The sequence below is a fragment of the Sinohyriopsis cumingii genome, chromosome 2 (genome assembly GCF_028554795.1).
Source record: "Sinohyriopsis cumingii isolate HCF-2022 chromosome 2, ASM2855479v2, whole genome shotgun sequence".
NCBI classification, from domain to species: domain Eukaryota; kingdom Metazoa; phylum Mollusca; class Bivalvia; order Unionida; family Unionidae; genus Sinohyriopsis; species Sinohyriopsis cumingii.
Window position 1 is genome coordinate 26,286,734 of NC_142962.1, and position 17,374 is coordinate 26,304,107.

The 17,374-nt window shown below is 34.7% G+C and overlaps 1 protein-coding gene across 2 annotated transcripts in view; it reads right to left on the bottom strand.

Annotated features, from left to right (window-relative positions):
* Positions 1-17,374, bottom strand: part of LOC149804505 (vam6/Vps39-like protein) — a 106,331-nt gene that overhangs the window by 59,811 nt on the left and 29,146 nt on the right. For both annotated transcript variants that reach the window (XM_089940807.1, XM_089940796.1), the window contains exons 9-12: positions 15,561-15,744; positions 5,103-5,220; positions 2,963-3,080; positions 418-547 (exon numbers count right to left, since the gene is read on the bottom strand). In XM_089940807.1, coding sequence (XP_089796933.1) covers positions 418-547; positions 2,963-3,080; positions 5,103-5,220; positions 15,561-15,744 — 550 coding nt within the window. The remainder of the gene's footprint in view (positions 1-417; positions 548-2,962; positions 3,081-5,102; positions 5,221-15,560; positions 15,745-17,374) is intronic.

The following is a 17,374-nucleotide window of genomic DNA, read 5'->3' on the forward strand; positions in this document are numbered from 1 at the left end:
TCATTAAGTATCATATCACTATGACATTATGACAATGTAACTTCAGTAAGTGTTAAATCACTCTGTATTACATTATGACGCATCATTATGAGCTATGTCACGTATAATATTGACACCGAAAAGAAAATATATTAAATGATACACAATATTTGTAGTATATATCACTACATATATTTACAAGTATTCTCACATATAATATACATGTTGTGCACTAATTAACCAAAATACAGCTTAAGGTGAACTTGTCCAAACATGTATTATACCTGACATAGATGGACGGATCAAGTCTGTGCTAATGAAATGAAAGGAAATCATACAGATCATGTTCAAACTTGTTGATAACTTGACTATTATCTGCATGGACATGTGACAAATGCGGTGCCCACTACCCCAATTAGAAATGACTTATTTTCCAACCTGTTTCCAATCTGACAAATATCTGCATCGATTCCTGAAATCTGTGCTGGCAAAACAAATGGAATGCATACAGAGTCTTGATGTGGTTAATTCTGGTGTGCTTCTCTAGCTCTGGCTCCTCCGTCATATCCTAATTATGAATAAAACAGAAAATTGAAAATCTATACTAACTTTTCAGGCAAGGATAGTACATTGGCAGGGCACTCAGTTTGCATTTCTGAGGCCCTGTGTTTGATCTTCTGTTCTTGCACATGCAATATTAAGTGGTTGTCAATCAGAAGTTGTTGTTTCTACATACAGTACAAATGGCATTGGCAGATCATTTGATCCTTCACCTGATATCACAGATACACAATATCTGGACACGTCACAGAAAAATGTCATGATAAAACCACATGTGAATTTTGGCTATATCTATCAAAGATATCAATATTCCATGGAATGCTGGAACAGTTCATTCGCATAGGCAGAGAAATGCACAAATGATGCTATGCAAAACATTTCCATTATGGTACACAATACTGTTATTATTCTCATATACTTCTGTGCTTTAATTTTCAGAATCGATCAGTCACTGTTATATAATTCAGTTCATACACATGTCTGAAACTATTCTAGTTTCTCCTAGACTCTATTTCATGTTACTGTTAAGGTCTGTTCCATTAAAACATACATGGGACCCAGGGAAGGCACTTTTAAAGTGGGGTACTCACCAACAGATGCGATTTAGAATGTTCTTATCATTTTAATATGAATTCTGTGAAATCAAAGTACCATGGCATATATTTTTTAAAAACTCCCTTCCATGTTTAAATAGAACAGCCCTGAGAGAAAGAAATTAACTTATTTAAGTGGCATTATTCAAGACAATCTTTTGACAGATCCACAAACTGGGCTTGATAACAATCCATTCGTATTTGACTGTGATATGCTCATAAACCAGAAGCAAGAACCCCGAGTCCAGAACTCTGACCTTAAAATCAGGGTGCTATCTGCTTGTTCATGGCAAACAATGCCTGGTAAACAATCACAAGTATATGTACAAATCACTGTGTTCATAAGCTCAATGAAGTATAAAAATGCAAGCAATGATCTAGGCCAGTATGGTTTGGTTTTTTATACTCCTTCACAAAAATGTGCATTATGCTGGTCATCACCATTTCCATTCCAAACCAATGAAATACTGTAACAAGTGCTGAAGCGAAAAACCCATACTGCCAACCATCCAAGTGTTGATATGGCTATCCATTCAGGAGATGTAGCCATACAAAGATTTTCAGAATGGATGTTAATGAAACCAATTTTGGAGGCTAGATTAAAACCATGTTAATATAAATGACTTCTTATGGAGTCTAATTGGTCATGAATGAAAACAGTGCCCCCTGGACATCCAATATGGAAATAGAACATTTTGCTACAACCAATCCTAATGAAAGTGTGGTCATATTCACATTGTTATTATGTTTCAACTAGTTTATTTCAGCTTGTTGCTGATACTGGAAAATATCTGTACTGACATAGAAATTGATGAGCCATAACGACATCTGTTGTTTTATGTAAATTTATGTAAGTGCAAATTATATCCCAGATAATTCCTGTAGAAACAGCCATGTAAAGTTTCACAAACATAAGAGTTTTTCTGGGTTTTTTGTTTGTCTTGTCTATGTTTTGTATTTGCCTTTGAAAAAGACTCATTAAAGAGTTGAAAGCGCTCAGGCTAGTTAGATACTATTTTTGCACTTTTCCTTGTCAGTTTATTGCATTTATCTTAATCAATCCCTGACACACGTGATCCCTTGCTGGATCAAGTGCACTTGAAAGGATTGTTATTCACCATATGATTTGTATTCTTTATATATAATGATGGCATTAGGGATCAAACCAGGGATATCTGAGCTGTAAAGTGGGTGCTTATTCCTTATACTACATATCATGCAGACAAATATGTTGCTATCATTAATGCCCACAATACTGAGTTGATACAAGGATTTTTTAAAAAAAAGAGTCATTGCATTAGAATGGGTTTTAAGACATGTACAACAAATGTTGCATCTTTTGCAATTAGCTAGAATACATTTATATTATTATCATTGCTAGCTCCTATAATCACTGACTGATACTTTCATGCATCTTAATCTATCTTCAACCAACATAAATGGACAGAAATTCTATAACTTACCAGATTCTAATTTTTTTAATGCATGTTTAATCCATTATGCAATTAAATTTATCATTCTAACTTTCCACTGTGCAGCTAAATTTATCATTCTAACTTTCCATTGTGCAATTAAATTTATCATTATATTGTTCACTTAAAATGTTTAACTTTACATTATTTTTTTACACAACACCCACAACTTTTTAACTCTTTTGGGTGTCACTATTTTAGGATGAATACAAAGAATTTGCAAAAAGTTGCTCTTGCAGCATGATTTCTGGTCCTAACTATTATCCAAGCCCCACCTCTTTTCCTACTTCAACCAACCAACATTTCTTCTATGCTTGATGAGCAGGAAAATAAAATAGACGATATGGATGTACATACAGCTAGCCGCAGAGCCAACTCAAACTCTTTTCCCTGTAGCAGCTGCTTTATCTGAATGGTTACTGGCACGGAGTTCAGCTGCCAGATGTGGTTACTGGATGCAATATAGATATACCCACTGTAAAAAAAGAAATTTGATGGATCACAAAGTTTTGCAATACACAATATTAATTTGATGTAGATGTCAGTTTTGGCATTTTTTTCCTGCCACTCACAGCTGGAACAGAAAATGGTACAAACTTTAGAAGTACGGTAATATGTATCATATGAATACAACAACTAATATACATGCAGATCATATATAACTTTCAAAATTTTTATAACAGCACCTTAACACTGTTCTCACTGGCATTGGTACTGGACAAATAAGAGGCTTATGCCTCATTATTCACATGTGAGACAAAAATGAAGAAAAAAACAACACTGTCTCTTGTACAGCACTCAATCACATCAAGGCCCTTCATAATAAGGCAGTCTCACTGTAAGGCAATATACTTTATAGCTCCCATGGACAGTGTTATAATGAATACAGTACTTCATTATAAGGCAGTCTCACTAAGGCAATATACTTTATAGCTCCTATGGACAGTGTTATAATGAACACTGTACCTCATTATGAGGCAGTCTCACTGTAAGGCAGTATACTCTACAACTTCCATGGACAGTGTTATAATGAATACTGTACCTCATTATAAGGCAGTCTCACTGTAAGGCAGTATACTTTATAGCTCCCATGATTTTACATTAGATATGAAATTCATGAAATGAGCTCATTGTTATTATATGCCTTGACGGACGATGTCAACAAATTTTCCTGTATGATTTTAAGGTGAATGTTGGATTTTAGGACAAATGTTGGATTTTAAGACAAATGTTGGATTTTAAAACAAATAACAATTGTTGGATTTTAGAACAAATGCTGGATTTTAAAACAAATGTTGGATTTTAGGACCAATGTTGAATTTTAGAACAAATGTTGGATTTTAAAACAAATGTTCAATTTTAAGATGAATGTTGGATTTTAGGACGAATGCTGGATTTTAAGACAGAAGTTAGATTTGAAGACAAATGTTGGATTTTAAGACAGAAGTTAGATTTGAAGACAATTGTTGGATTTGAAGATAAATGTTGGATTTTAAGACGATTGTCAGATTTTAAAACAAATGTTGTATTTTAAGCCAAATGTTGGATTTTAAAACAAATGCTGGATTTTAAAACAAATATTGGATTTTCAGACAAATGCTGGATTTTAAGATGAATATTGGATTTTGAGACAAATGTTGGATTTTAAGCCAAATGTTGGATTTTAAAACAAATGCTGGATTTTAAAACAAATGTTTGATTTTGAGACAAATGTTGGATTATAAATCGAGATTTAAACAAGAACACATGACAAACATACAAGATTTGTCTATCGAAAGGTAAAAGCTAAAACAGTATTAAATTAAGCATTGGTTTATATTAGGTGTTTCCAAGCTCACAAGCAATGCAAAGAGACAAAACAATCAATTAAAGATGATATTATTCCTTGTTCAATGTTTCTTTTCAGACAGAACTCACCAAACAGATGAATTCAGACATTTTGAAACAACTATTTTACATTCAAGCCATAACTTGTTTGAAGTCACCAATCAGATAATTCAGAAATTTTAAAACAATTATTTAACATTCAAGCTAAAGCATGTCTGAATCTTACATATACTTTATTCAAAGTGGTGAGTCGTTTCCAATACAAAGGGAGACAACACACCATGTAAATACACACACACACACACATACACACATAATGGGGAAACTACTATCATCAGTGTGCATTTATCATAAAGAACTTAAAGTGCACAAAATTTACAGCAATGCAAATTTGTTAAGCTGACAGTGTGTATTCAATATGGTATAATGCATCTGCCTTCAACGAACAGCATGAAGAGTGCGGGTATTAGTTTAAATATGGTATACTGCATTTATATCACTTACATATATAGTGTTTTGAGGAAAAGTCTCACTGTATAGTCAATATAAATATTCTGGCATGTTAAAACTTACGGAATAAGAACTTATGGTGGCCAACAGTGAGCATATATGCAGATTTGCAACTAAAAAATCTTTAAAATGAACAACATACTGATTTATGTTTACATACCTGCCCTTACAGATATATCTGGCCTTATGTTCGGAACTTTGTATCAAAAGTGGTGGCTCCATGGTTCGTATTTCTATATACTTTGGAAGAACAGCTATGAGGTAGGGAGGGTCGTGTACTACAAGTAGATATATCAAGCATGCATGAATTCAGAACCTTAATTACAATAAACATATCCATATTCTGACCCAAGTTTTGCTCTCAATATCAAATTTTCTTTCTTCAACTGAGTTTTTAATAACTCATTCCTTTGTTTATTTTAAATTTATAATTTTTTTCACATAAAATTTAGCATGAATTAATGACTTAGGTACAGTAAAAAAATCCAGAATTCCTTATCTCTTTTACAAATAATAAAAAAACCTGCTAGAGTTGAAATTCTAAACTTAAGGAGTTTATTTGTTAAACCTTTTCTACTATCTCTGCCTCAAAGCTAATCCCAATATTAGCAACATAATCACAAGCAATATGACTCAAAATCTCAAGTTGAGGAGAAATTGTGAGTTTCTGTGAAACATCAACCAAATCTGCAACTTCTTTTACCTTACATTATCATTTTCTTCATCATTCTCCTTTATCTTTAACTTTGCATCATCCCATTCTTTATAACAGGCAATCATTTTCCTGAATTATTTACTCTGCATCATTCCATTCTTTATAACAGGCAATCATTTTCCTGAATTATTTACTTTGCATCATCCCATTCTTTATAACAGGCAATCATTTTTCTGAATTATTTACTTTGCATCATCCCATTCTTTATAACAGGCAATCATTTTCTTTAGTTATCTACTCTCCAAGGAAACTGTTTATCAACAACTAAGACTAACACTTTTTGGGAAAGAATAAACTTTTTTATTGCCCCAATAATTAAACTGATTGTTTCTGCACTTTCTAAATTAGAAAAGAATTTCTGTAAAACACGTAATCCCATGATTCCATGGTCTGACCTCCACCCATAAGTTTGAACCTTTTGGGTAAGTTCTAAAGGGTAAGGACAGCCCCAAAGGGGAAATTTCAGCTAGGTATCTGCAATGGACTGGTCACTTCCACTAAACATATCCATAGTTATAGGATCTCAATAGTTTTCAAGCCAAATCCCCTAGCAGGTAAGAATGGGCCCTAGAGCCAATGTCTGATGCATATATAAATTTGTCTTTTCATGTCAAGTACTGTAGATATGGTTATAGGGTAGCAACCTCAGTAGTTTTCATGTTCTGACCCACGGTTAAGTCTCTGTCAGGATGGGATGGACACCAAGTTTGCACTGATAAATTTTGTTGTCTTTTCATGCCAAGTAAGTATATATATGGTTATAAGATGCAGTTATCGACATTTTCTGTTGTGACCTGGGGGCTAAGTTCCTGAGGGAAAAGAAGATCTGTAATGTGTTGACACTTATCACACTTGATAAATTGTCAGATATGTAAGATATAAGACCCCTCCAAGGGCATAATTAAATTCAAAAAGTATTGTCTCAATCAAGACTCATAGGGCTATCACTGACCCAATTTTCATATGCATCACTTTATTGCTATTGGACGAGCTCATGTTATCACTCCGTTAGTTTGACCAATCATAGTGCCTAATATAAGTGATACATAGTGTCTAATATAAGTAAGTGATACATAGTGTCTAATATAAGTGATACATAGTGTCTAATATAAGTGATACATAGTGTCTAATATAAGTAAGTGATACATATTGTCTAATATAAGTAAGTGATACATAGTGTCTAATATAAGTAAGTGATACACAGTGTCTAATATAAGTAAGTGATACATAGTGTCTAATATAAGTAAGTGATACATAGTGTCTAATATAAGTGATACATAGTGTCTAATATAAGTAAGTGATACATAGTGTCTAATATAAGTGATACATAGTGTCTAATATAAGTAAGTGATACACAGTGTCTAATATAAGTAAGTGATACACAGTGTCTAATATAAGTAAGTGATACATAGTGTCTAATATAAGTGATACATAGTGTCTAATATAAGTAAGTGACACATAGTGTCTAACATAAGTAATGCATTGTGCCTAACATAAGTGCACACAGAGCTTAACGTAAGTGATATGTTGTGGTGAGGTTAGTGCCTAAGATAAGACTGTTGGTGAATCTGTTGAAAAAATGATGGAAATATAATTATAAGGAATTGAAACAGTATAGTAGTACTGAAGATATGCGTTGTTTCTTAAAAAAATTTAGTTTTGCTGATCATATGTCATTGATAAGCCTTTCTATCACAGGTTTAAGGAAATTATTAAAGATATGTGAACAATACGCATTTGAGAATGATATCATCTATAATACAAAAAAATCAGTATGCATGGTCTTTCAGCCAAGTTCTTTTAAATTACCATCTCCTACTCTTTTATATCTTAATGGCAATGCTCTTACGTATTTCAACAGTTATACCTATTTGGGTCATATTTTGAAATCCAATCAGTCCAATAATGAAGATATGATGAGACATTACTGATTTGTGTGTACTTGAACAAACATGCTTCTATGTAAATTTAAGAACTGTTCATTGAATATCAAAATTAGATTGTTCAAATCTTATTGCTGCAATATGTATTGTGCTCCTCAGTGGACAAACTTTAGTGAATGTATGAAAAGAAAACTAGTTATTGGTTATAATAAAAGTCTTCATTTTCTATTAGGTCTTCCTAGGTGGAACAGTGCCTCCAACATGTTTGCAAATTATTCAGTTTTGATGAAGTAATGAGAAAGTATATTTCCTCAATGATGACAAGAATATGTAATAGTAAGAACTGTATATTGAAATCTCTTTGGAACTATGACATTCATTTAAATTCTCATATTATTAGTAGAAGGAACAACTTAGTCTTTAAATGTGCCATTTAATTTCATTCTTAACAATATATGGCACAATTAATTGTTGTAGATGTATCTGAGGACTTGTACATATGATATATATGTTCTGTTATGTTTACAATGTTTTTACTTTATAATTATATTTTAATTTAGAAGTATGGACTTTGTAGTCTGAAATAAAGAATTCTTATCTTCTTATCTTATTTTATATATACCATATTTGATTAATGAACTCCAGAGGGGTAACAAGTTCTGCCAATCACAAGCAGGACTACCTCATTAATATGCATGGATCTTGCTCATTATCAAATTTATCTGTGATCTCAATGATATTGGCATATATTCCAATATTATTCAAAATCAGATCTGAAATATGGCCTCTGAAGTGGTAACAAGCTGTAAAACAGATGAAAGCTCACCTAGTTATTATGGATATTACTCACTTATATCTTAAATCATCCAAGATATTATTTATATAAATATATAAATTAAATAATTTGAAATTATATAAACCTACATTCCAAGTTTGATCAAAATCAGATCAAAAACATTCTCCAGAGTGGTAACAAACAAAAATTTGATAGTTGATGGACACATAGATATACCATAACTCACTAGACATTTCAGAAGGATCAGCTAAAACAATACGGAAACCTACATTTCAGAGAAATGTTCTGTCCTACATATATTAATAATAATAATAATAATAATAATAATAATAATAATAATAATAATAAAAATAACAATAACCAGAGGTAGAGCACAAAGAGCCCAACTCACTGCAATTTGCTCTTTTAAGTTTTAAACAGGAAATAGTGTAGGAAAACCAAAGAGATGGGCATTCAGGGGATACAACTCCTCTAAATGATGACATGAATAGTTTGTGTGTGTGTGTGTGTGTGTGTGTGTGTGTGTGTGTGTGCACGTGTGTGTGTGTATGGACATATGTGTGTGACAAGGCAGACACTCTAACCACTTAGGCCAGTGAAGCGGTGGGAAATGCTTGAAATACAAAGCTTTCATGGCCTCATCAATACATCCCATAGAACAATGTGAAGCTTATGGACAAGGACCATAACTCTGTCTGAAACTACAAGGATAAACCCATTACAGACATATCTATTCTACGTGTAAGAATTCCAGCTGAATATGTTGAATAGTTCTTGAGCTATGTGAGCTACAAGAAACATTACAAGTGTCCATTCAGGTCTGATTAAATTCAACAGGCTAATGTCCCAGACTTTTCATTTCAAAGTCAGACAAATAAAATCATCCAAGGTGCTCATCAGGGTGGGACAAGAGAGTTTTTTCACCATACTTTAAAACAAGCTGAGCAAGTGTTAATTTTCATGCATCAAGCACTCAATCTACCTTCATCTGGCTTTTCATGTCCTCTGGACATAATGAATGCTTGAATTATCTCCATTTTTTCATTCATATCCTGTGGTACATCACACCTGTGGTTACTGCCAACTGTTTCATGTATGCATGTTCTATTACCACTTTACTGATGCTGTTATTGTTGTTGTTGTTGTTGTTGTTGTTGTTGTTGTTGTAGGGTTTACAAGATAGGCTATACATGGCGGCCAGTATAATTGGTGGAGGAAGAACCCTGGAAAACCAGGGGAAGAACCACCGACCCACAAGAAGCTACTGGCAGGCTTTCTCATGTAAAAATGTTAGCCGAGGCTGAGACTCGAACTCACGCAGATAGAGGTGAGATGGCAGTGATCCATAACGGTGAGTGCTTTAGACCACTCGGGGCCCCCCACTTTACTGCATGTTGGACTAAGCGACTGAATTATCAGCCAATCAAAACACTTCAAACAAAACAATCTTGGCATGATTACTTCATAGTGTTTTAAATGATTTTGTTATATTGTGTTTACTCAACCCAGAACAATCCTGATTGGACCATTCTTTGCTGGGATAAAATGTAAGGTTGCTATTTCTCCAAACAGTCATAAACCAGACTATGTGGCTGGAAATAAATGTTAAATATAACACAACTAAGAGATAGAAATGTTCAGCCATGTTTTGCTGATAAGCATCCATGAGTTCAACTTATGGACTCTGAGGAAAAGACGTTTTACAGTTGTTGCAAACATTTTCCGTAACTAGCAATTCAATCTGTGTATTTGTAAATGGACTGAACATATCAAGTCTCATGATAAACAGTATATGCTTAAAACAAGTTTCATGACAGTTCTGGTACACAGTATATACATAAAACCAGTCTCATGACAGTTCTGGTGCACAGTATATACATAAACAAGCCTCATGACAGTTCTGGAACTCATAATGTCTTTGCAGTACTGAACACAGTATATACATAAAACAAGTCTCATGACAGTTCTGGGCCTCATAATGTCTTTGCAGCATGGTACACAGTTAATGCATTAAACAAGTCTCATGACAGTTCAGGACCTCACAATGCATTTGCAGCATGGTACAGTCTATACATGAAACAAGTCTAATGACAGTTCTGGACATCATAATCTCTTTGCAGCATAGCACACATTATTTAAATGAAACAAGTCTAATGACAGTTCTGGACCTCATAATGTCTCTGCAGCATGATATACAGATAATGCATAAAGCAAGTCTCATGACAGTTTTGGACCTCATAATGCCATTGCAGCATGGTACACAGTATACACATGAAACAAGTCTAATGACAGTTCTGGACATCATAATGCCTTCACAGCACAGTACACAGTATATACATGAAACAAGTCTAATGACAGTTCTAGACCTCATAATGTCTTTGCAACATATGCATGAAAAAACTCTCACAACAGTTCTGGACCTTATAATGCCTTTGCAGCACAGAACACAGTATATGAATGAAACAAGTCTCATGACAGTTCTGGACCTCATAATTCCCTTGCAATATAGTAAACAGTATATACATGAAACAAATTTTACAACAGTTCTGGACCTTTATATGTTTTTGCTGCATAGTACACAGTATATACATGAAACAAGTCTCATGACAGTTCTGAGCATCATAATGCCTGTGCAGCAGAGTACACAGTATATACATAAAACTAGCTAGCATTTGATCAAAGCCAAGCTAAAGCTGCTGACATTCCATTACAAAAGAACATTTTAAAAGTAAATGAGAATGAACTGAACTCTTTTTAACACAGTCTACATTCTAGACCCTTATAGAAAACCATTTTCTTCTGTGGAAATGATGTGTGCATTCCAGGCAATGAATGGTGTTGAACTTTGTGTTAACAACAATAACAGGAACAGGGAATGAGACTTTTTTCTGTCAGTTGATCAAGTCTTGACAGAAAAGATTGGGGAAAGTTTGAATTTAGCAAGTTGCATTCCTTTTTTGCTGACGCAAGTACTGATACTTCTATGTTGGCACAATAAATAAAAATATTATATGTGTTATTTCTTTTGTTCTTTATATCGGTTAAGCTGCAACCATCTCATCAAATCTAGGCGAATGATTTAATTTTGGTACAAGTGAATATGAAGTTTGGACAAGTGATTTTTAAATTACATGTCCTGGAATGTCAATAAAAATAATTTCTTCAGTCCTGTTTCATGTGAGGATGACAATTTGCTTGACAGGAGGCATACATATGGCAAAAATGGAGTAGAGACCAAACATACAAATGGCACATAAAAGTATATAAGACAGATTAATATCAAACTGCATCTGAATAAATTAAATGATTCCTGAATTGTGCCAGTTCCACAATACATCATATGCAAAGATATGATGTTAAGTGCCATAAATTGAACCAAAATGGAGTGGAAACCAAGAAAGGCAAACCTAGGTTTAAGAAAAAAAGTACATCCCAAATTGGACCAGAATGTTGAATGGTTCTTGACCTGTACCTTATACAAACAACAATCAAAGGGAAGGAAATAAGTCTATCCAAAAATTGAGTTGACAAGACAAAATCCATAAAACACACATACACACTCAATCACATACATGTGCGCACACACACACACACACACACACAAACAGAGCATACGTGCCAACCACAGAGTCCAAAAATACTGATTTTCAAAAACAAATACTGATTTTTAAAACTTTAATGCATATGTAACTATTTACAACATCTATAACCATCAGTAAAGTAGGACACTAAGTTACCTAACTATTTAATGTCAAAGATGCATGCAATGCATTCTTGCACCTTAATGCACCTTCTGACACAGGCTGTTTATAGGAGCCTTTTCCACACCTTGTTTTTTCAATCATCATCAATTCCAATGTACCATGTTTACCTTCTAACCCATGAGTAATCCTCTGTGATTTTACTATCTGGAAATAAGTGTGCAAAATGAATCATCAGCAACACTAGTGACTAAGGAATGTTCATTTCTAAAAAAATTTTATTAAAGCGAACTTCCATTGAATTTCAGCAAGTTTCTCTTTGGCATTTATAAACGTCGCAAGTTCAGGCTGAGTTGTTGATGATGAAGCAACAAGCTGATGTTTAATAGCTCTTTCATGCTGTTTTATGTCATGGGTGCCTCTGCACCCAACAGCAAAATCACAATTACACAATTTGCAAAACTCAGTTTTCTCTTTTACTACTCTTTCATGTCATATTTAACCGAACACTTGCTGTTGCACCCTAATCAATCAGGCTTTAGATAGAAACATTCACGTAAGATTGCCTTGATCTCCCTAACTGATAAATGGCTTCAAACACTTGATCAAGGTAAAATAATAGGATCTGTATCTGTAGATTTTGACATGGTGGATCATGCAATCCTTTTGAAGAAACTGAAAATTTACCAAGTTGATGAAAACACAGTTAGATGGTTTACTTCATACTTAAGTGAGAGAACACAATATGTTTATATAAATAATATTCTGTCTGAACCTGGAACAATTAGATATGGATCAGTACCACAAGGCTCAATTCTAGGTCCATTACTATTTATTTTATTCATTAATGACCTACCACTTTTACTAAGAGACTCAATATCATTTACAGATCTCTATGCAGATGACACAACATTGCCAGACATCCAAAACACAAAGCATGAACTTGAAATTTCTTTACAGAATGCCCTAAACAAACTGGACAACTGGTGCACATGCAATGGCATGGTGGTAAATACTGGTAAAACTAAAATATTACTTATCTCAACAGGGCAAAAAAGGACAAATCTTGATAGTGATGAACTATGGCATGGAGGGATAAAAATTTGCAAATGGTCTATCATGATAGACTACTTGGTGTTTTAGTATATAATAACCTATCATGGACTGAACATATCAAACATATCAGTAAAAAAGTCAATTCAAATTTATGGCTTCTCAGTAGGATAAGACATTTTCTCCCAGAAAGGCTCAGAAAACTATTTTATAACAGTTACATAAAACCCTATTTAGACTACTGTAATACAGTATGGGGTAATTCAAATGATAAACGCAGCAAAGCTGGCACATCTTAATAAAGGAGCATTTGGGCTAATATCAATCCAGAAAGAAAGCAAGGAAAATTTAGCTGGTAAGTCAAAAATATTACCTATTAAAGACCAAATCTTTTTGAGAAAAGCCAAATTAATGTACAGGATATCCAATAATAGTGCTCCTGAATATTTACAATCACTATTCCAGTATAGGCTACCTGGCAATACTCCCCCACATGTGATCCATGTCTACCAAACAGTATAAAATTCCCAAACCAAATAAGGAATCACTTTTAAAAAGTTTCCAATACTCTGGAACTCTGCTCTGGAATATTCCGGTTGCGATTAGAAATGCCCACTCTATTACCTTCTTATAAAACCAATATATCCAGTGGCTTCAGAGATGCAGCTAAAATAAATAAATTCCTTTGTATGAGGGCCTCAAAGTAGGTTAGTTCTTAGCTAATTGTGTTACCCTCTTTAAAAAAAAGTCATTATTGTTATCATTATTATTATTATTATTATTATTATTATTATTATTATTATTATTATAGATGGTTTCACAAATCTAAACAAGAGAGCATAATTGTTCTTCCAGTTCTGTTTTCTTTCCTTTGCTGGAGAAAATTCTGAATCTTCTGCTTTCCTTTTCAACATGACTAAAAGTTGAATATTACAAAAATGAGATACAGTTTTAGCAGCAACTGCTTTGCACAATCCAATATGGTAGTTAATGACTGACATGGTAGCCTTGATCTGAATGAACCAATCATATTTTAGAACTCTCTATCCCTTTATATATGCGATACATTTACTCTCTGAATGGAACCAGGTGCCCATTCTAAACAGAAAATTGTAAGGAAATTTATAATTTTTTTGAAGAAAAAAAGGGATTAGTAAGAAGAATTTTTTTAACCTGTATTCAAGTCCAAAATACGGGACAAATATGAAAAAAATGGGACACAGAGGTCTGTGAGAAAATGTGGCCTAAGTGGTTCCTGCAATCTTTAAAAAAAATGTAATTCCATGACTATTCCAAAACTTTTCCAAGGTCTTTTTACCAGTTTCAAGAGTAGCTATTATGTAATTTTATGACTTCTAATACTTACCTAACATGTAAATTTAACATAAAAACATATTTTACAGTTGGATTTTGACATACTTTATTCTATCGGATAGTTCATTCTCTTTTGGGTGCCGGAAGTAAAATGATTTTGAATGGTGGTAAAATCCCTGGATGTAGTCTGACTGAAGTTTACAGGGAACCTGCTTAAACATATCCATTATTGAAGTTAGGTAAGTTGGTAAATCTTCTGCATTGGTAAATGAAAATGTGACTAGATAATGCAAAATAACTAAATTCCATGACTTTTCTAAAACTTTTAATGACTTATGAAGTTAGGTAGGTTGGTAAAACTTCTGCATTGGTAAATGAAAATGCTACCAGATAATGCAAAATAATTAAATTCCATGACTTTTCTAAAACTTTTAATGACTTATGAAGTTAGGTAGGTTGGTAAAACTTCTGCATTGGTAAATGAAAATGCTACCAGATAATGCAAAATAATTAAATTCCATGACTTTTCTAAAACTTTTAATGACTTATGAAAATTTCAACATTTTTCAAGGCCCTTATAATTCTTATCTATAATTTACAAACTTTTACAGGATTTCCATGACTGCAGGAACCCTGGTTAGAGCGTCTGCCTATAATTCTGGAGGTCATGGGTGCAGACCCTGATTAAGTCATACCAAAGACTTATAAAAATAGTACTAGCAGTTGCCTTCCTTGGCACTCAACATTAAGAGGTTAGTGTTAGGACTGGTCAGCCTGGTGTCAGGATAATGTGACTGGATGGTACATGATACTACGTGTCTGTGGCATGATGCCCCATCGCTAGACATCACTACAAAAAACATCACACTGCAGGCATCGTAGCAATACAAATGAAGAATTTTGTTAAAGCTATGTTAAAAATCCAAATCAAAAACAAACAATGTGAGACAATGATCCTAACTGCATTAGAATAGACCATAATTATCCCATATGAAGAAAATGCATAAAAGGCACATTTACATGTATGGGATGAGTTATAGACAAAAATGCATTATAACATGTTGAATGGTTCCTTTGCTATCCTCACTGCAAAGCTCAAATGTAGTAGAAATTTGAAACTGATGGAAACAAGGACAGTAACTCTGGAAGCACATACCTGTATCAAATGGGATATCAGACCATGTCAGAGGCTGGTTTTTCACTGGGTTGCCATCTGCATCAATAAATATGGACATCTTGTCACGACTAAGTAACAACATGTTGTCATCTAGTTTTGTCACCACAGGTTCTGGCTGCAAGCTTCCTGTTGGAAACAACTCTTTAGATTCCCCTGTGTTTACCTGTCAAAGACAAAAATTTAACATGTAAATCAAAGCTTGAGCTAGCACATATCTATAATCATTAAACAACTGTTGATTCAGATCATTTAACTGATTAGTATTTACTGATCAGGACATGTGTCAAATTATTTGAATGTTAATACATCATGGTGTGAGTCATAGACCTAATAAAGTGCCCTATGGTTGCCTTTTAATGCACATTAAATGTCTAATGAAAGGACTATTAATAATAATACCCACAACTTATCTATCTCATAATTTGTACGATATGATTCAAATTGAGAGTTCTGATGTAATGGAGATAGCAAATTTTTAGCAAATTGTGTTTCTCCGAGAATACTTACCCGATCACATTAACGTTAGGGATATAAGCCTGCTACCTCTCGAATCCAGCCCTACTAAAAGACGAAAATTCATCTTTTCTGTCTATCTCGGATAGACCAAAGGGCAATAACTCTTGCCCCTTACCTCCCCTTGCCACCGCCAGGTATCACTAGTTTTTTAAGCTGAGCGATATATATTATACGAGGATGCTCGCATATCGGGGGTGGTTGGGAGGGTTTCTAAGTAATGCCCCCTTGTTTGAGGAGGTAAGTCACCACCACAGAGTTGTCTGACATAATGAGGACAGTTTTTCCTGAGAGTTGATCCTTCCAGAAATGTAAGGCATTGATGACAGCCCTCATTTCTAAAAGGTTGATGTGGAGAGGCCTCTCCCCTGGCTCCCACGTGCCGCTGACTGTAGCGAAGTCCGGCAACAGGTGGGCACCCCAACCGTAGGTACTGGCATCGGTACATACTGTTATCTCCGCTTGGGGCATCTCCAGATGAATCCCCGTGGACAGCCAACCTGGGTTGTGCCACTGACTCAGGAATGATCGTATCTCGGGCGTGATCATTATTGTTTGATTGAGGGGACTTGAAAAGGGGCGCCATTGTACCAGTAACGTCATTTGTAAGGGACAAAAAAAGACGGCCAAGCGGGATCAAGTCCGCCGCCACACTGAATAATCCGAGGAGTTGCAAGAATTCTCTCACTGAAATCCACGTCCTGTTGAAAACGGACTCAACGAGTTAGACGATCCGGATTACGCGAGCGCGAGGAAGCCGTACCAGATTCAGATTGGTGAGAAACTCCATACCCAGATGGACAAAACGCTGAGATGGACGGAGATCGGACTTTTTCCAGTTCAGCCTTTGAGCAGAATAGAACTTACCATATGTTTCTGGAGGATGTCGTCCAAGTACACTGCCATCCCTGTAGATGAAGTCGAATGGAACAGGGTGACGACGCAATCCATAACCTTGGTAAAAGCCCAAGGGCTGATGTTGAGGCCAAAGGGTAGGACCCAGAACTGATAAACCACATCGCGGTAAGCGAATGTGAGAAATTTCCGTGACGCGGGGTGGATAGGGACGTGAAAATATGCGTCGGTCATATCTAGACTGATGGCATACTCGTCCCACCGGATGGAAAGACGGATTGATCTCGCCGTTTCCATCTTGAATTTTGGTGGTAAAATGTATTGGTTGAGGCGACTCAGGTCGATGATCGGCCTCAACTTGCCGTTTGCCTTCTGGATAAGAAACAGCCTGGAATAAAACCCCGGCGATTGCGGGTTTTCCACAA